The sequence below is a fragment of the Fulmarus glacialis genome, unplaced genomic scaffold, assembly GCF_000690835.1.
Source record: "Fulmarus glacialis isolate BGI_N327 unplaced genomic scaffold, ASM69083v1 scaffold17660, whole genome shotgun sequence".
Taxonomy (NCBI): Eukaryota; Metazoa; Chordata; class Aves; order Procellariiformes; family Procellariidae; genus Fulmarus; species Fulmarus glacialis.
In genome coordinates this window covers 582-19,121 of record NW_009187286.1, presented here as the reverse complement: position 1 = coordinate 19,121, position 18,540 = coordinate 582, and the positions used below count along the sequence as shown (strand labels likewise).

Here is an 18,540-nt window from a genome sequence, read left to right as displayed (position 1 = left end):
CCCGTTTTAAGCATTATCGCGTTGTCTCACTGGCCAGCTCACATGCCAATGAAGCGTGTGTTATGAACGAACCCTCCTGTCATACATACTAAGCCGTGGTTCCTTACGGCGATTCCTCCTGCACAGAGCACAACGTTTCTGTTTCATCTCAGATCATGCCGTGCCGCGCTGCTAGCGCCTTTCCCTGCATCCTCCTATCGTAATCTAGTTCTTGACTGTGAGCAGAATCACTCTTCAGAAGCGACCGCGGTGTCCAGCGAGGCTTCCTGACTTCTCAAAAACCAACAAATGTGTGTCTTTGGGAAGACAGGCCGAACTTGTTTTTCCGACTTTAAAAAGTGATTTACCAAGCATTTAATAATTCTGTTGACTGGTTGAAAAAAAGAATTCATCCACTTATACAGTGATGTAATGTCAAAATTATCTTGTTCACTTTCTGCTGTAAGCTAGCTCTTGGTGTTCTGTCTTGATCGCTACTTTATTTCGTTTGATCAATAAGTTATTGATCAGACTGACTATACCTGGCTGCCTTGGTGTCATCTTGAAATGTCCGATGTCTGCCCTGAATGCTTTGTTTACTGTGCTTTATTACTGAGATTTTCTTGGACTTTACCAAAGCTCTTTGGACTGGTCAGGTATGACTGCTCTTATAGAAATAAATTGATTTGACTTGCATTTTGGTACTTCTAGGTGTAGTGCTTGTGTTACCTATGTGTCTTGCTAGGGCATAGGTCCTGAACAAACGGGTACAGTACGCTTGCTTTCAATGCATCCAGATCCCACTTTTTCTTTAAGGTTCTTTAACAGTTACCGGGGTCTGGCAAATCTTACCGGGATGTAGAACCATTGCTGCCTGTGGCTAACTTCCTTCCCCCCCTTATGGGAGACTAATGTAGACGCAAGCGAAGGGGAAGGGCCATGGCTTCAGCTGCCCTGTGAGACCTCGATCATCGTGACAGAGGAGAACTTGTGGTCTGTGCTGACTCTACAGTGGAGGTGGCCACCCTGGCAGGGAACAGGAGATAAACACTTTGAGGGTGTCTGTCACATCCCTCATTTTCATGCCGGTAGCTGTCGATGCCGTTCATGTTTGGTTCCCTGTTGTTCCCTTCTGATACTTGTGTCTGAAGTATCTCACGTGCTGTACCACGCGACCTGGGAGAGTTCTGGGGGTTGTGGCTTAGTTCTGTGCTTCTGTTCAGTTCCTCGTAACCTTATGTCTGGATCTAAAACCCAGTGAAGTTTCCCAATTCTCAGTTTTGAGAGGTGCTCTAATCAAACACAGATGTGTCTGCAGAAGAGATCCTCGATGATGATCTTAGAGTATTTGGATGTAGATGTTAAGAGAGACTTTTTTATTCAAAATAAACACATGCTAAGAAGTTTTTAATGGTATTCTGCTCCATAAAGTGGAAATATTAGTGTCTTGAGGCTGGTTTTTATTACAGGTTTTTTCTTCAGAAAATAGGTTTCTGTTTCAAGAACACCGTATACTGTCATGATGATAAAGAGTTCCTGATCACTTGCTTGATGTTCCCCCCCCGACGTGCTACATGGGCAGGCTTACTGTGAATCTTGTCTTCAGAAATGCTTTCTTTAAGTGTCTTGATTCAGTAAAGGCTCTTCAAACAGTTTATGGTGGATACCTTTTCTTAAGGCATTGATCTGTGGATGCTTGTGCCTCTCTATATTTCAAGTGACATTAAGCACTAACTCAAGGTTTCACTGGAGTTTAAAAACCACTCCAAATAGAACTTTCAACTCTGTTTTCTTTTGAGCTGTTGTCCAGATGTTTCCAAATAAAATGCCTTCCTTATTCTGCCTTCCTTAGCATGCATCTGAGTGGGAGGACAGGGGATGCAAATCTGAAAACGTGTCTCTTTTGTTATGTTCTCTGTATATGCCCACAGGTGATGATAGCTCTCTGCAGAAGCAGAGCGAGTGCCTGCAGCTCTTTATTTGGGTCATCACTCAAAAGATAAACATAAGCCCGTATGGGAACGTGCTATCCTGCTCTATTTCAGGGCTTTTACAGAGTGTTCATGTGGCTTTGCAAAGACTGTGTTACCTTTACGGTATACAACAATGGTGTATTTTTTGCTAGTGAATTTTCTTCCTAAAAAGATAAAGATGAGCTTTGGCAGGTCCTTGCAGAACCTGTAAGGTAATTCTGCAGTTGAGATGCTGCGTGACACACCACGAAGCAGGGATCCTAATAGCATTGACACCAGCTCTGCTACAAAGCTGTTCTGTTCAAGCTCAAAGAAGTGATCGTGTCTCAGCCTTGCAGCTGTGTAAGATGGGCCAAAAGCCCAACCAGCGAGACTTGGAAGTTGCAGTTGGAAAACCTGGGTGATAAATCTGAGCCCGCCTTGGACTGGGGCATTATGTAGTAGGAGATCACCAGTATACAAGGGGCCTGGATTCACTTCTCAGTGTCTTCGTTTCAGGAGGACTTGGGTTCTGTCTTGTCTATCTGTACAGACATTAGCTGAGGCAGAGATGGGGTGCCGGGCAGTGTGCGGGGCGAGTTGTTGCCCACCTGCTTTTTCTTTCTGTCTTGGGTGATTTACATGAGCAGAATAGCTTCCACAAGAGTGAATTTCATTTCAGGACATCCTCAGGCCTCACTTCTACAGCACTTGCCTGAATCTAATCTAAGCTTTTTTTGGTTAAAGCTTCTCTACAGGCTTCATCAGGAGGCAAGAATGCTTCTCGTTCTGTTGTCGGTGAGGTAGCTTAAGGCGTTCCTTCGGCAGTTAGTCTGAAATGCGGTCTCTTGAGTTGTGTTGTACCACCTAGATCATGCTGCCTGCTGAAGTCTGTTGTGGAGTCTATATTTCTACTGCAGATTTTCCTTAATGATAAGGACGGCGGGTGACTTCTTACCGGGTTCAGTAATTTCACAGTAAGTTTCTTTAGCAGAGAGCTTAGGAGTCATAATGAGGGGAACCAGCTGTATGTCTGATATTACTTTAGTAATGTTTCATAGTCTTTTTCTGATGTGGAACTACCGGAATGGAAACACCTAGTTGAAAAGGAGAAGCTGAAGAGGCCTGTGGTAGGCTTCCGTCAGATTTTACAGAGCTATATAGACAAATAAGGACAGAATTACCGCAGTGGACGTGTGTGGTCATCTTGAATTATACACAGGTAAATGTTGTCAAGGTCAGAAACGTGTGGTTGATCTCTGGCCCAACGTGCCTTTCACGAGGCCGAGAACGTTGCCCGCAGGCAGATGAATGGCTTGCTGGGAGTCTGAAGAGGCACTTGCAGAGGTCGGCATCCTGGCCTGCTCAGGCCTGTCTTCTCTGGCTGCTTTTCCAGTCGATGGTAGGACTGGCTGGAATTGTTCTCTAGAGGTTTCCGTGGCTTTCTGCTGACTATAGAAGGAGCTTTTGAAGACGAGCTGTTTACTACCATAAAGCCTGCCTGAGCAGATCCACAGTTTTCCCCTCTTTGCCTCTTTCTCTGCCACAACACGCTTGATCAGGCCATGATTCTATTCCTTCATCAGTCTTATCCTAAATAGTTCGTAATCTGATTAGCCACAGAGAAGCATTATCCCTGCTTTACAGATAGGAAACCAAAGTTTAGCTGTGGTCTGAGGATATCCGTCCCCGTTAGGTGTCATTTGACATCGGCCAGGACTGAAAGCAGCGCTAACAAGGTACTAGCGAATATGGTTATGAAATAATCCTCGCACCTATTCTGTAGTTCCCTACCAAAAAAGGGGGGGAGGGGGAAGTGAAAAGGTGACTAACTAAGAAAGGAAACAAAATGATTTTGTACTTCACTCTAGAAAAAAAGAAGTTTGTTTACATATAAAACCTCCTCTAGACTTAGCTGCAGTAGGATGATGGCATGACTGTATCTAGCATTTCTGTAAAACTCTTCTAACATTGAGGGTTTCTTTCTCCCCTTAAAGGAAGATGTAGATTCTTTTATGAAACAGCCTGGAAATGAGACAGCAGATGTAGTTCTTAAGAAGTTGGATGAGCAGTATCAGAAGTATAAATTTTTGGAACTTAATCTTGCTCAAAAGAAAAGGAGGTAAGTCATAATTTTTGCAGAATTGGGAAATGTTTAGCACAGTTCTACTTTTTTAAAAATAAGTCTAGTTTTTTTTAAATATCCCAAGAAGTAACAAGTTGATGTTAGAAGAGCTAATATTTGCAGGACCTTCAGGAAAGCCCACCTTTTCTTCTTTCCTCTTCCTGAGAATTACATGCAAAAGAATTTACAGTATTGCTGATTTGGTCCTTAGCCTTTAAGGCCAAAAAGTACTGCTATAGTCTCTTAAATTTTGTCAGCCTAGTGTAAATAAGAATATGTTTTTGTCAAACGACTACTGTATCAAGCCTGTAACTTTTGGTTTAGTAATCTCATCTCTCTTCAGTAGCTTTAGTCTTGATCTGAAGCTAGGCAAGAAGCAAATTTTTAAAAGCTAAAATCAAAGCTTCAAGTAATATTTTATTTAGATTAAACTTCTTTCACGGACAAATATCCCTCACAATTTCCACCTGGAGGCCTGCTTTGGCAGTCGCTGCTGCCGGAGCCTGCTGGGTGCGGAGGAGGGCGGCCTGCAAGGCCGTGGGGGTCCCAGCGCCTCTGCTAGGCTGCTGCAAGGGCTGTCGAGGGGGGGGGATGCCCTGAACTCTGGAGAGAGCTTTCGTTTTAACAGCGCCAAGTCTTGTAGCTCTAAACTGTTTGTTAGAATAGTTTGTGGACCTCGGAAGAAACACACTTGTTTTGTTTTACCTACAGTGGTTTTTATCTGTATTTCTGCTGAGGTTTCCCTCTCCTCTGGGGAGATCAGAAATATGCAAAAATACACTAATTTAGGAAACAGGTATCTGTTACCGTTAATACATGTTTGTTCCGGTTTGAAAGCTGTACGTATTGCTCTGCTTCCGAAAACCAGTGAGCCTCAGTATGGTAAGAGGCAGGTGAAGCTGTAGCTGAGATGCCTTTACATGCCATACCTTTCAAGTCTGCATTTGTAAGCCTGGAAAGCTGTTAGAGTTTCAAGGTTTAAAATGGAGGTTGGATTGTATAATAAAACTGATCACTTGTTTAGGAAACTTTGTGTCTCTGTAAAATAATAAATTATGACTGTTGTTAATTCACAGGCTAAAAAGTCAGATTCCTGAAATTAAACAGACATTAGAAATTTTAAAACACATGCAGAAGAAAAAGGTAAACTATTTTGAATATCTAATGAGTATGAGAAAAGCTAACTACCTTTCCACCCTAACAGAACACATTGCAAGAATTGTTTTGGAGAGCACACTTAATATGCCTTTATAAATAACAGAATTGTTTTTAAAGGTATGTAGTACTTTTTGAAAGCTAGTTCAAAAAAAGTTAAAGTTTGTAATGCAAACTTCACTTTTAATAGCGTACAGATTGCAGCTAAGCTTTGACTTAATCTCTATTCTTTATAGAGATTTCTGTGTTGTTTTTAAATATATCTTTTTTAAATGCCTTATTCTTGGAGCTGTAACTTTAATGTTGAAATAAAATGATGTAGAGTTCCACCAAAGTTAATACTGTATCAATGGCAAAAAAGCAGAAAAGTGTGCTCTTTACTGTAAGTTTTATGTCTTTGACATAAGTTTCCAGTGAAAATAGCAATTTTAAGTTTTATCATTTGTCTTAAGGATTCCACAAATCCAATGGAAACCAGATTTTTATTGGCAGATAATCTCTACTGCAAAGCTTCAGTTCCTCCTACAGATAAAGTTTGTTTGTGGTTGGGGGTAAGTAAAATGGAACTTTCTCTGAAACTGTTTAAATAACTTATAAAAGGCTTATAAAAGACAGTGTTCGTCACTGTCTCATCGTACTTCTAGTGGCTATGGGCATAATTCTGTTCATGTGTGCATAGTGCTGTGTCCTGTCAGCAGGGCAAACCTAACAAGACAATTTCAACACGTGAAGGTTTCATGTTTGATTTTATTTGGTGCCTGAACAGTAAGACTTCAGAGAATTGTAATTTTGCTGGATTGTTCTTTCCAAAAAGCATATTTGTGAATGTTTTCCTTATCACTTCTATCACTTTGTGGTTCAAATTACCATCCAGCATTGCCTGGGATGGGAATGTGCCCAGCAAAATAACTTTGTTTGGCAAGTAGCTTCCCATCTTCTCTACGTTACTTGTATTTAGCATCTTGCTTTCCTTTTTCATGCATGTTTTTAGGTAAAGATGGGATTTCTGTTACTCACGGGTACCTGCCAGCATGTAGAGTGGAATTTGTGCTAAAGACTGGTGGGATCAGAGCTCAAAACGCAGATTTCTAAGTACTTAAGCGGTATGAGGTTGGGATATTGTGTATTCAGAGGCTTCCTTATGTGTGGAGATAACCTGCTAATGTTTATTTTGAGACCTCTAAATCCCGGATGTTCCCAAATCCCTGTGTTGGCTGCCAAACAAAACCACTTGGTTAGGACAGAAACATTGTTGACACATGCAGCATCCGGACTGATTGGGCAGTTACTCCCAACCTCTCCCACTTCTTTTCTATCATAAAAAGAGAAAAGTTGTCTGATACCTGTTGCTTTTAGGAGACTGTCTTCAGAATTCATAAACATTGACTTTCATGGAGCATCCCAGGTTTATTTTGTAACAGAACATCAGAGAAAGTTTATCCTATTGATGGTTCTTACAGAAAAGCCATAATGAAATGCCACAAAAGATTTATTATATTTAGGTGTTCTTGGCCTTCTGCCTTTATCCTCCCTGCTGCTTTCAGTCTGCATGTTGGGCTATACGTATTACTGTTACTGGGGAAACTATGTCTTCCAGTTATTTTAGAAGAAGAATGGCTTATCTCACTCTTGCAGCTCTGTAGCATTCCCTGGGATCATGTCTAGTTAGTGGTATGTGGCTCTGCTCAATGCACAGTTCTTGAATGGGACAAAGCTTCATTGGTGCGTCTTCACTTGATAGTGCTCTCTTATCTCTTCCTGTGGTAGCTTCTTACTGAAATAAAGATTTGTAGATTAAAAACCACCACGGTATAGGGTAGGACTTCTATACATGTTGTATCTTTAAATACCTGTAATACTTCCTGTTAATGCCCAATGCCATTAGGCTGTCAGTGTGCCACACAGAGATCCTAAGGTTAATCTTGAATTGTTTCTAGAGTTGTGCGACACTTGAAGGTGCTGCTAAGAACCGTGAAGTCTCTCACTTTTCAGATATGGTGAAGATGAGATACTGATACCTGAAAGGCTGAATGCAATCCACAGGGAGAGAAATCCCTTGTTGCTTAGCTATAGGAAGATAACTTACTTTTTAAGTCACTAGAGGAATTTATTACTCAGTTACTGAAGTGGTGGAGGCCTTGAGTGGGTTCTGGCATTGCTCGTCCTGAATCTTGTTGTCTTGGCCTGTCTGGACAGCCTTTTGTTAATGTGATAAGTTATAAAACACATAATGAAATAAGCCTGCTATGGCTTATTCCTTGCAATGCAAGAGTAAAAGCTTTTATCAATCTTTTTTTTTTTAGGCCAATGTGATGCTTGAATATGATATTGATGAAGCTCAGGCTCTGTTAGAGAAGAATTTGTCAACAGCCACAAGAAACCTTGATCTTCTAGAGGAAGACCTGGATTTTCTTAGAGATCAGTTCACCACTACAGAAGTCAGTATCCTTTTTTTTTATTTGTGGGGGAAGAGGTGTATGTGAAAGCTAACATACAGGTAATTACCAGTTTCCTGACATGTTTTTATCTTAGACTGGCTGCCCTTAAAATTCTGTGGTGCTCCAGGAACTTAACCTTTTCCAGCAGTGAAACGAGATACTGTGTTTCCAGCGCTGAGCTGAGGGTTGGTGTGTAAGATGTAGCGAAGCTGGTGTTTGTGGTTGGGTCCACCTACTCCGGTGGTTGCAAACCTAGACTGGGAGCGAGTTGGAAGCGTGGATCGGTGCTGTGGATTGATGGACAGGAGGCCATTTCAAAGCAAAGCGACTCTCCCTTTCTCTCTAGAGCGTATCAATATTGTTCTTTGGGCTATTGCTAATCAGCTGCCAATGCAACGTTCTCCAAGCACCACCAGCCCTGCTGCAGCAAGCTTGGTGCTAGCTTAGGCATTGCTTAACTTTTTATTTCTTTCTTTATACTGTTATTTCTTTCTTTATACTATCATGAACCACCTCCAGGGGTGTGGGGGGTTTTTTTATACTTAAAAACTATTTTAATGATGAGGATAGCCGTCAACTGTGGCATTAGATTTAGTAAACGAAGGCACAACTACTTGTTTTTTCAAATTTATGCTTAAGCTATCTTAGTGCTGCAGGAAGTTATGGATGCCTGAAATGGGCAAATACAGCTGAGATCGGTCGACTGAAATCAGAAAAGAGTAGCTGTAAGTAAAACTAAAAGTGTGTTTCTCTGTAATATCTTTTTGGAGGTTTTTAACTAAATGATATAAATGCTGCAGTTATTAACAGTTACTAGTATTCCTAGTAACTTTGCACCAAGGCTTTGCACCAAGTCATCTCTTTCATTGCATGGTTTCTATATTGACTGTTACAAGTAAGTGAAGTGTGGCCAACTGTAACCTGCTTTTCCCTTTTTTTGTTTCTTTGTTTCTTTCTTTTTCTTTTCTTCTCTGAATGCACGAGCTATTTCCTTAATTCCACACCCTCAGATATGGCTAGAGTTTATAATTGGGATGTAAAGAGAAGAAACAAGCAAGACCCTTCCAAAAACAAAGCATAGTTTTGCCAATTTCAAATGTGGTTTAAATTTCCAAATATTTTTTATTTAAACACCCCCAAGTTCATTCTTAAGGGACTGAGTTACTTTAAGCATTTCAGTAAATGGTAAAATATATAAAAACTAATGGTGAGCACCATTTTATTTATTTGTAAACTCAAAATTTGGTTTCATGCATGCTTCATGAAATGAATTCTTTGAAAAGGCACCACACAGTCCAGCAAAGGACATAGTATTTTGATCAGACCGGTCTGTCATAAATAAATTTCTACCTGAAAGCTTGTCTGAAAAGTGGAGGGGCACGTATGAAATGGAGTCTGGCATTTTAGCGGGTTAAGGTAATGCAGGGGTTTACTTTTTCATCTCTGTGTACAGCTGATGAAGTTACAGTCAACTTGGGCTGGGAAGACATGCAGCTGTGATGTTCTAGGAAACAGAAAAAATACAGTGAGGTCTTGGATTTTGTTTCAGTCCGTTAATCGGCAACATCAATCTGCAAGCATTCCTGGATATCCACTTTGGATAAACTTGTTTTTAATAATTATTGGTTAGTTAACTGCCTGTTACTGAACTCTCAGCACTTTACGTACAACAGTTGGTGACTTGTCTTCAGAGAAGAGTGGTAAACGGAGTAAACAGCACAAGCTATGTCAGGACTGCAGGTGATCTCACCCCGTTCTTCTTCAAACATGTGCACACACTGCTTATTTTTGCAAATGCGTTGAACGACACCAAAATGCTGATAGCCTGTGAGCAGGAAGCCCCCTATTTACGATCCCTTAGACAAGATGTCCACTTCAAATGTCTTAACGCTCTCAGCCTCCCAGGTGGTGAAACCTGTATTAGATAAGGATGGTTTACTGAAGCATGACTTCTGGTGTTAACAGGTGGAATATTTTTTTTTTGTTCTTATGAAGCCTTGCAAGATTGTTGCCTTTTACCTCTGCAGTTTCTTTCTAAAATGAAATGCTCAGTGGTGATGTCAGTGGCTAATATTCACATTCTGTGACTGAGAATACAGGTTTCGCTGCAAAATAAATGCAAATGTTAACTGTTCGATCTTCATGTAAGAAACAATATACCTGTAAATTTTTTGTACTTTTATTTCATGATATTAAAATAGTAAAACTAAACAGTTGTGGCAAACACCTGTTTTTGTGCATCTTTCTTCATGTGAGAAAGCCAGGAATCTGACGTGTGATCTTTTATAATGTTTCCCTCCCTTAACTGAAGGCAGGGGGGTGAAAAAATTCAGTTGAAGCAGCAGATGTGAGAAGTGTAGCTGCTGAATACTGGGGAGCGTGAGTCAGCACATCTGAATTCGTGAATACGAGCAGCTGATGTGACAGCACTGTGGCTGTGAAAGAGTAAGAGCTGCAGGGGCGGGCACAAAACAGGTAAATCCTTATCACTGTCATAAGTAAGTACCTGGGCTTGGCCCATCTATGCCTTTCCTGCAGGGCGATACTGTTTGTACTTTGGCTGTAGCAGAGACACATTTAGATCTAATGTATTATTTGACTAGCAGGTATCTGCCCACTGCTACCCTTGGCTGCGGGGGGGCTGCTTGGACTGCAGGCTGCTTCTCCCTTTTTTTTTAAGAGCATCAGCAATGTCAGGAAAGACACCTGCAAGTGCATCCTGATTTGCAATTTTCTCTTCAATTTGGATTAATGAGATCCCAACAGGCCAAGGCATGCTCCCCCCCCCTCCGGCTGGTCCTAAGGCAGCAATTGCCTGCCTTTGTTGCACACAATGAAATGACGAGTTAAGCATTTCTGCACGAGCAAAATAAGTGCTGTGTGTGACTGCCGATGACCTAATGCTGGGTATCGGGGGCGGAGTGACAGCATCAGAGCTGGAATTGCTCAGTAGGTTGAAAAGGTACCTGGCTTGGGGGGGATGGGAGATGGCTGTGGCCATTGTAACTCGTTTTGGGTGGTTTTTTTGTTTGTTTGTTTGATACAAAGTAAATATAAAGACCAAAACAACACTCTCAGACAAGAACTCAAGCTTCCCTAAGACTGATCCTTGCCCAGCATCGCTCTGTCCTTTGCTGTTAAGTCTTTGTTATGTTGAGTAAGAACAGAAGGTCAGTTTGCAGAAGCTGGTTTAGCTGCTGTGACACCCATCCTGCCTGCTGCTGAGAAAGGCCTCCTGGAGGGGCTGAGGCCGTTTTTGGCTACTACCGCAGGGAGCAACGGGTTTGTTTTGGGTTCTTTTGGTTTGCTTTAGAAGGGCCAGTGTTTCTATAGTTGCACTGTTTTTTCTCAGCAAGGTAGTTGCCTGGTTCTGAAGATCTAAGCCGCGGGCCTTCAGAGAAAAACGTATAGCAGGTACTGTCGCAGAGTGCCTGCTTGTGGTTGAGCCAGCCCATGTTAGGCTTTCAGTTTCGGCTGCGATACAGAAGTGGCACAGGTAGTGGACAGCTTACTGATAAAGAATGGGGAGGGGGAAAGAAAAAAAAAAAAAAAAACACAGTTTCTTTACAAGTTTTAAATTTCACATTATCACATAGTAACCATTTTGCTAAATACAAGCATATTTTCAGTCACGTACAGACAGCTAAATACAGCATTATTTTCACATTTCATTACAGTGCATAACAGCGAGGAAAGTGTATAGTATGCTTTTATTCTGGAGGTTTGAGCAAGTTCAATCTAACATGCAGATTGTTTTTAACATGTGGTAGAGACCACAGAAAGTTAGCTTTTTCTTTTTTTTTTCTTTTTGTCCTAGAGTAAAAGAGCTCCTGACTTTATCCTGTGAAAGGTATCACCTTCTGATTTCCCTAAATCCCTCTTGCACTAGAAGTCAAAGCATTAAAACCAGTTGTTAGAAAAGAAGTCTTAGCATATCCTATAAGTTCTTCATCTTAGAAAAAACATTCCAAATTTTGTACAGATGAATCTACATTTCCTATATTTTAGTAAGCTGTCTAGAAAATGCAAGGAATTAGAAAAAGATGTATATAATGATTTCTCTATCATTTTATATAGCCATTTATTACTTCTAAGTAGTTAAGACTGAGTACATTTTCTTCTGTACTGTTCCTCTTTAGAATTACACCACTTGTATTTTTAAATTGAAGATTTATTATGAAGGCCTGAATGCACTTACTTACTTAGGCTTTCTGGAATTTCTCTCTGGGAGCAGTAAAGGGGAATGTCCAAAACCCATTAAATAAAATATTGGTTGTCTTTCCCTGCTGGCCAAGTTCCTGCACAGGGAATTAGAGAATTTTACTATTGCTAAAACGCAGTTTGATCCAACTTCTAACTGCCATTAGCGTAGCACTCCACCTCTGCTACCCTCAGCTAGGCGACCCAAGACACACCTCGTGAACAGCTGGACCCTGAAAGACCAAAGCGGTTGCTTGGCGGACTTTCCATTCAGAGAATGAAGAAACTGACCCTCTCGTACTTGTTTGTCCGTGCCTTTGTGAAAATACGACTAACAGACCTGGTCCGAGCAAACCTTGCGCTCTCCACTGGTGCCAGCCCATGAGAGCCCATGGCAGCCAAGCTCCTGTGGTGCTCTCTGCATCAATCTTCTCCAGCTTTGCTTACCTAGAAAGAGATTTTGTAAAGGGATTTTTTTTTTTTTTTTTTCCTTTGTTTTTTTAATCTTCAGGGCGCTCAACTCAACCACAACTGAATCTGCCTGGAATTCACAGGGCTTTAGCACATGGTTTTTGATACATTTATAGCCTATTCAAGAGCAATCAGGGGTTAGCAGTGACAAGCTGACTGGAAAGTGCTAGATCTATGCCACCCCTCCGTTCCTCTAATTTGCTACCGGTGCGCTCCCAGCAGGCACAATGCTGCTGCACCCCTGCAGAGCTCAGGAACTGAAACTGTTCCTAGAACACTGAAAATAAAAATGTTATGCATTTTCAGGGTTTTGGTTGTTGGGTTTGTTGGTTGGTTTTTTTTTTTTTTTTTTTACAGCTTTAGTATGGAAACCACAGGGTTTTTTTCCTTCATACAGACCTGCCCATGCACTGCAAACCGTGAGAACAGGTTCAAAGGGAGAAATAGCCTAAACTCAACAGCACTCAAGAAGACCCACACTTTTATAGATGGAGTAGCTTAAAAGGCTGTAACAAGTATTTTATTCTTCTCTACTTAGAGGCCTAAAATCAAACACTGTGGTTTTTACCTAATTCGTCCCTCCTGCTCATTAGCAGTTTGGTGTATAAAGCTTGCAAACTCGAGTTAAAAAAAAAAAAAAAAAGTCACTATTAGTTTCGTTCGTTTGCTTTTAATATGCTGAACTTCCCTAGTTTGCTACAGGAGCACAGTTACCCTGCTGCACTTCAAAAGCTTAAGTTAAAACTTAGCGGAAGCAACACTTCTAAGTGGTGAATGGCATTCCCAGAAAAACAGCCACCTACATATAGCTTTTGTAACACTGCTACATCCCATGATGACCAACCTGAGATGGATCCTCTTTTGTCAAATTAAAACATGGAGGAAAACAAATTTTACTCTTGAGCTTGTCTTGTGGCTTTCCTTTCCACCTGCTCAGACACTTCTGTTGTGTGCTCCTCCTTCCCAGTGCCAGTTCTCTTCTTCTACAGATGCCAACAAGGAAAATGACACTTTAATAGCAGAAAGTACTTATGGAAGCTGTTGCTTTCCATGCTATTTAACTTCTTTAAAAGCAAATCTCACCTTCTAGGATGTCTGATGCACCTGAGTTAAGCTTTTCAAGTTGTTTATTTTGTTGGGGTTTTGCTTTTCCCCCCCTCTTTTCCATTCCGCCTTTTGCCCTGGCTGGTAAGACACCCAAAAGGTCAGCACAGTGCTGTTAGCAAGACAGAAATGTTGGTGTGTCCCACCTGGCTGCCTTAAGGTATAACATATGAGGACATGGCTGCCCATGCTCTTGATCACTTAATTCTATTGGAAAGCCCTGAACTCAGGGTACTTTCAAGGTATTCACCTAGGCAGTAAATGCATAAAAATGCATTGAATAATTGCTACTGGAGCCAGCGTTGCACTTAGAATCCCAGTGCAGCACAGCAAGAAAAGCACTATTGGGGGGGGGAATAATTTAAATTTTAATCACCAATCAAATAACTACTGTTTTCCTCTTTAAATCCCACAGAATATTCTTTGCTATCGAACTAGGTTCAAGAACATAAGAAAGAAAATTCAGAAGTGTGCATACCATGTCACTAAACTTTTCCTGTGGAGTTGGCCTTATGAGGAAACGGCCTCTGTGCTGCCTTTACACCTTCCTGGTAATAAACAGCTGACACAAAGCTGTCCTCTTTCTTTCTCTCTGTCTGCCCATTTGTCATACTACTAAAGTATCCATACTGTGGCTTCAGTACCCAGCACGGAGCTATGGATTTACTTAAAAGAGGACATGTACAGTACCCTGGCATGTGCCTGCCCATTCAGCTCTCCGTATACTCTCTTCTGTCTCGTGCAGCCCCTCATTTCTGCTTCCTGTCTCCTGACAACATCTACATGCACCCTCACTCACTCTCCTTTAGGTTTGTAGCCCCCAGTTCTGAAAGGTTATTTGGAACAGAACATTTCTTTCCGGGGTCTGTTCTGGTGTCCAAAACAACGTGGGAGGCTGTTCACAACGGGAGTGTTGCTCTCCCTTCTGTCACACTGAGTTCACTTAGTAAAGTACGTTTGGTTAGTAGAGTTCATCACCACTTGCCTCACTAGAAGAGCTCAGCACAAGCATCGCCTATCTGATTTCACCACTTCTTCTGAAGAGTGCACTACGTTTGGGACAAACCCGCTCTTTACTCCCTCCCATCCCTCCTGGATTGAAATTTCCCCCCTTTTAACAAGCTCGTATATATCTCGAGTCAGATCAGTGAAGGCCTTCTCCACGTTAATGGCATCCCGAGCTGAGGTCTCAATGTACTTCATACCATATGCAGCAGCCAGTTTCTCAGCCTCGTGCCTGGTGACTTGCCGCTGTGTGTCAAGGTCACACTTGTGACCTACCAAAACAAAGACGATCTGGTATGGCTGGACGTGCACCTTGGTCTCCTCTAGCCACTCATGGACGTTCTGGAAGGACCTGCGGTTTGTAATGTCAAAGAGGAGGAGTCCACCAACCGAGTTCCTGTAGTAGGCTCTGGTGATGGACCTGGAAACGAATGAGCCACAACAAAAGTATAAGTTACAGCTGTTTGGGAAGAAGGGCAGAGCGAGTTTCACGTGCGGTTTTGTTTTTTGTTTGTGTCTTCTGATTTTTTTTTTTCTTAAGCTAAATGTAGCCCTTCTGAACATACGTCTTTGTTTAAGAAAGCAGCATTACCTCTACCCTGCAGAATACAGGGCAGAGAAGGCCATTCAGGCAACGTCTTACCACTTTTAGCTTGTGCTTTGTAGAGCTTGTCATTCAAAAAGACAACCAATCTTGGCTTAAAGATTTCATCCTTGGATAACTGCCCCACTGATTTATTACAGCTCTGTTCACAATCCCCACCACCACTATCTTCTATCATGGCTTTCCGTACACCCTTTGCTGTCAGTCTAAAGAGTCCCATCTCTGAATACCTTGTCTAACACATTGGTTTAGAAGCATTGTTACAAATGAAAGGATTCATTTGAAACCAAACACCCACTCTCTGACAGATAGATAAAAGAAGGAGGCTACAGATTTGGAAGGCAGACCATGGGGTTGTAGCTCCCCTCCATAGATCCAGGGCCTTGGCACAGGGAATCCATCGACCCCTACACTTTCTCCCACTACGCCACCGGTCAAAATGACGGCACGCACCATTACAGCTAAGGCAGTAACAGGAGCAGCCAGTCTGACCTCCTGAGTAACAGCAAAATGATACAACAGCTTCCTAGGGCAATCTGCATTACTGTTGGTCTTGTTCTTGCCAAATACTGACAACATTAAACAGTAAGCAAAAAGACCCCCGAACCGCGGGCTGAGAAATGGAGCGCATCTTCCACAACTCTTCCGAGCAAGGGCAAACTTCAACGCAGCCAGAAGCAGCACATTGAAATCAGCTAACCAGGGCGATGGAGCGAAGCTGAGACCATGAGGCTGAGCAGAGCTACAGTTCAATGACTACTACACATGGAAAAACCAAGAAGACCATGAGGCTGAGCAGAGCTACAGTTCCATGACTACTACACACGGAAAAACCAAGCAGCTGTAAAACCGTGGTGTTTCTGCAAAGTCATGGATTCATTCTACATCCAGAAGCAATGATCGATTTCAGTCCCTGGAGGAATTCACACTCAGGCCTGAACTTATCTTGCTGGGAAACTGTAAGCACTGCTGCATTTTTACCTTGGGACAAGCCCTTTTTTGGACATGTTTTTAGTGGTTATTCGGTCCTGTAGTGTGTGTATCTAGTGAACCTGCCCCAAGAAAGGATGAACTGGAATTTTCAAGGATTTCTTTATCAACAGACATGCAATGACAGGTGAAAATCCACAGCCAAAACTGAAGAAAGCCAGAAGAGGGGGAAAAAAGATAGTTGGCTGCGTTTGGATAATTTCTTCTCTCCCATTTATCTGGCTGAGGGACAACAGTAGCTCTGCACATTTAGCACTAAGGGAATTAGATCTGCCTTTTGCTATCTAGCCAGCTGCAAACAGATATCGGCGCTTTGAATTCACCCCCACACTGTCACAGGCATTTCTGCTTCTCCCTTATGTTCCGTGCCATCAGCCCTGGCTCCTCCTGCCAACACCAACAATACCTCAGGTACTTCTGAAAGACACGACAGGATCTAAGCTGAATGCTGCTTTGAGGTAAAACTAGGTGAAGGCCTCAACGCCTTTTCTTAAAGCCTTTTCCACAGACTGTTTTCCTTACCGACCCACAGGAAGCAAATTATATTGCCTTCATGCTGCACATCACTCCCCAACTCCCTTCCAAGACTCCTACCCTCCTCCCGCCACGCTCGTACCCGCTCATGCAGAGCAGTACGGGGATTTGCACCTATTTTGGCCAAGTTTTAACATAAAGGTATTGCCTCTCTCCTGCTCTGTACCCATGGTGGGGACTCTTGCACCCGGGGTCCGCGCCTGTTTGTTCGAGTCTTTCCCTCTCAGCCAAGGGAGAGCTGCCGGCTGAAGGAAACAGCTCATCTCTAGGTGGTGGTACACAGTTCCAGGGAGTGAGGGCTGCACGTGCTTTTGCTTTTGTTAGCGTTACACAACATCACGTTTCAGACAAGGAAATCACAGTATCTGAGCAACCAGAGACGGGGAAAACCTGCTGGATCCAGGAAGAATTGGACCCTGCTCTTCTACAGCTCCAAAGCAGCTTCAACGCTGCCCCAGGCAGCATGTTTTGGGGCCTGATCTGGCAAAATAGAGCGGCACATGCTTAACTGTAATTTAAGCCTTGACTGCATGGAAATTGCTTCTAATTTATGGAGAGTGAAAGAGCTCACAACGGGGGTCAGGAAAAGCAGAAATGTAGCACAGCTGCAGACCAGAGAATGCCAACAAGGTGTCTTCAAAATAACTACAGTGGTTTCTTCCTTGTGAGGCAGCTGTTAAACTACGCAAAGCAGACTGGAAGAGCGAAATCAGAGAACTCGTGAAAAAGCGAAGCTCATTCATACGAATTTCCTTCCTAAGAAATTCCCTGTGCTATGACAAAAAAGTTTAAGGGTTCTGGAGAGCACCTGCACCATCATGCTTCTTGCCTACACCCACAAGTCTGAGAGGCTTCAGCTTATTCGAGTAATAGCTACATCTTGCCTTTTGCCAAGAAAAATAGCTTGCAGGAGGAGCCCAATAGCTGCTGTCTTTATGGGGCACAATTTGTCACAGGGCTAATGGTGATTTGAAAGGGATAAACACAAAACAGACTTTTTGCCTGATTTTTTTCATATTTCAGAGTGCACCATAAAGGCACCTGCGTTTGCTCACTTCCCTCTAGGTTTTCACATTGGGAATTTAAGTCTGCGCTTTGGCAAGGGCATTTCAAAGTTGCGCGATGTATTTTTTTTATGTTACTCACTGTTCCTGCCCCTTACACTCTTCCTGCCTTTGAACGCTAGTGCCCATCGCGGCAGTGCAGCCTGCCCTTGCACTGAAGGTCGCCTGCTCATCATGCTTACAACCCGAGTGCCGTGCCGGGTCAACCACCAGCACTAAGGGTAAGCAGCCTCCAGGGCCCCCAACTTCCTAATGTGTAAAAGAAAGGAAATTGAAGCCATCCAACAGTTTTTGCTGTTCACAGCAAAGGCAGAAGCAGGGGACAGCACCCAGGTGTGTTTTCTACAGACCTCAGCCCAAGATCCAAAGCTGGAAGCTGATGCAACTGCAAGCTAAAGCACCTCCTCTCTCAGCAGAATAAAGCACCAGCTCCTCACCCCGAAAGGCTGCAAGGTAGCAGAAGAAAAACCTGTCAGTGGATAAGGACCGACTACTGCACATTCTGGGCCAGACGCCAGCGCCACAGATGCGAAGGAAAGTGGTGAGAGGGGTGGGGGCAGGGGAGGTTTCACATATTGAATGAAACCAAAACATTCCTCAGGCAAGTCATTACAGCACCGAAGTAGAAGCGACGTGAAGCTGCGCAGAGATGTGGAGCAAGGAAAGTGCTCGCGGAGGGAGCAGGATGAAAGAGCGGACAAGGGTTAAAGATGCATGAAAAATACAAGCAAACAGGAGGCAGGGAGCTGAGGGTACGCTCACACCCCTTCCAAACGAGCACTGTCTGAGCTGCACGCGTCCCGTGACAACACCAGCACCCTGTTTAGCTGGGGCTGAGCCTGCTCCAACCACGACTTCTGGTTTTACCATACAGTTCTGTGGGAAACTCTTGGCACTGCGGCTGCCTTTATTTTTCCTC

General features: G+C 42.9%; 2 protein-coding genes across 2 annotated transcripts; one reads left to right on the top strand and one right to left on the bottom strand.

The window, feature by feature from the left end:
* Window positions 1-3,856: 3,856 nt before the first annotated feature.
* VBP1 (von Hippel-Lindau binding protein 1) lies at window positions 3,857-9,130 on the top strand. Its single transcript, XM_009574630.1, is given in 5 exon segments — window positions 3,857-4,053; window positions 5,133-5,199; window positions 5,664-5,762; window positions 7,515-7,653; window positions 8,660-9,130. Coding segments are annotated over 5 exon segments (573 nt in total). The 3' UTR covers window positions 8,731-9,130.
* A 4,933-nt stretch (window positions 9,131-14,063) lies between these two features.
* On the bottom strand, window positions 14,064-17,750 carry RAB39B (RAB39B, member RAS oncogene family). Its single transcript, XM_009574641.1, has 2 exons — window positions 17,704-17,750; window positions 14,064-14,889 (listed from the first exon to the last, which is right to left on the bottom strand). The coding sequence occupies exons 1-2, from the start codon at window positions 17,748-17,750 to the stop codon at window positions 14,424-14,426; spliced, it is 513 nt and encodes a 170-aa protein (XP_009572936.1). The 3' UTR covers window positions 14,064-14,423.
* Window positions 17,751-18,540: the final 790 nt, after the last annotated feature.

Coding starts and splice junctions, on each gene's coding strand:
- RAB39B (XM_009574641.1), bottom strand. CDS start 17,750: ATGGGCACTAGCGTTCAAAGGCAGGAAGAGTGTAAGGGGCAGGAACA. Junction 14,890..17,703: donor GAGTGTAAGGGGCAGGAACA/GTGAGTAACATA, acceptor CTTCCCAAACAG/CTGTAACTTATACTTTTGTT.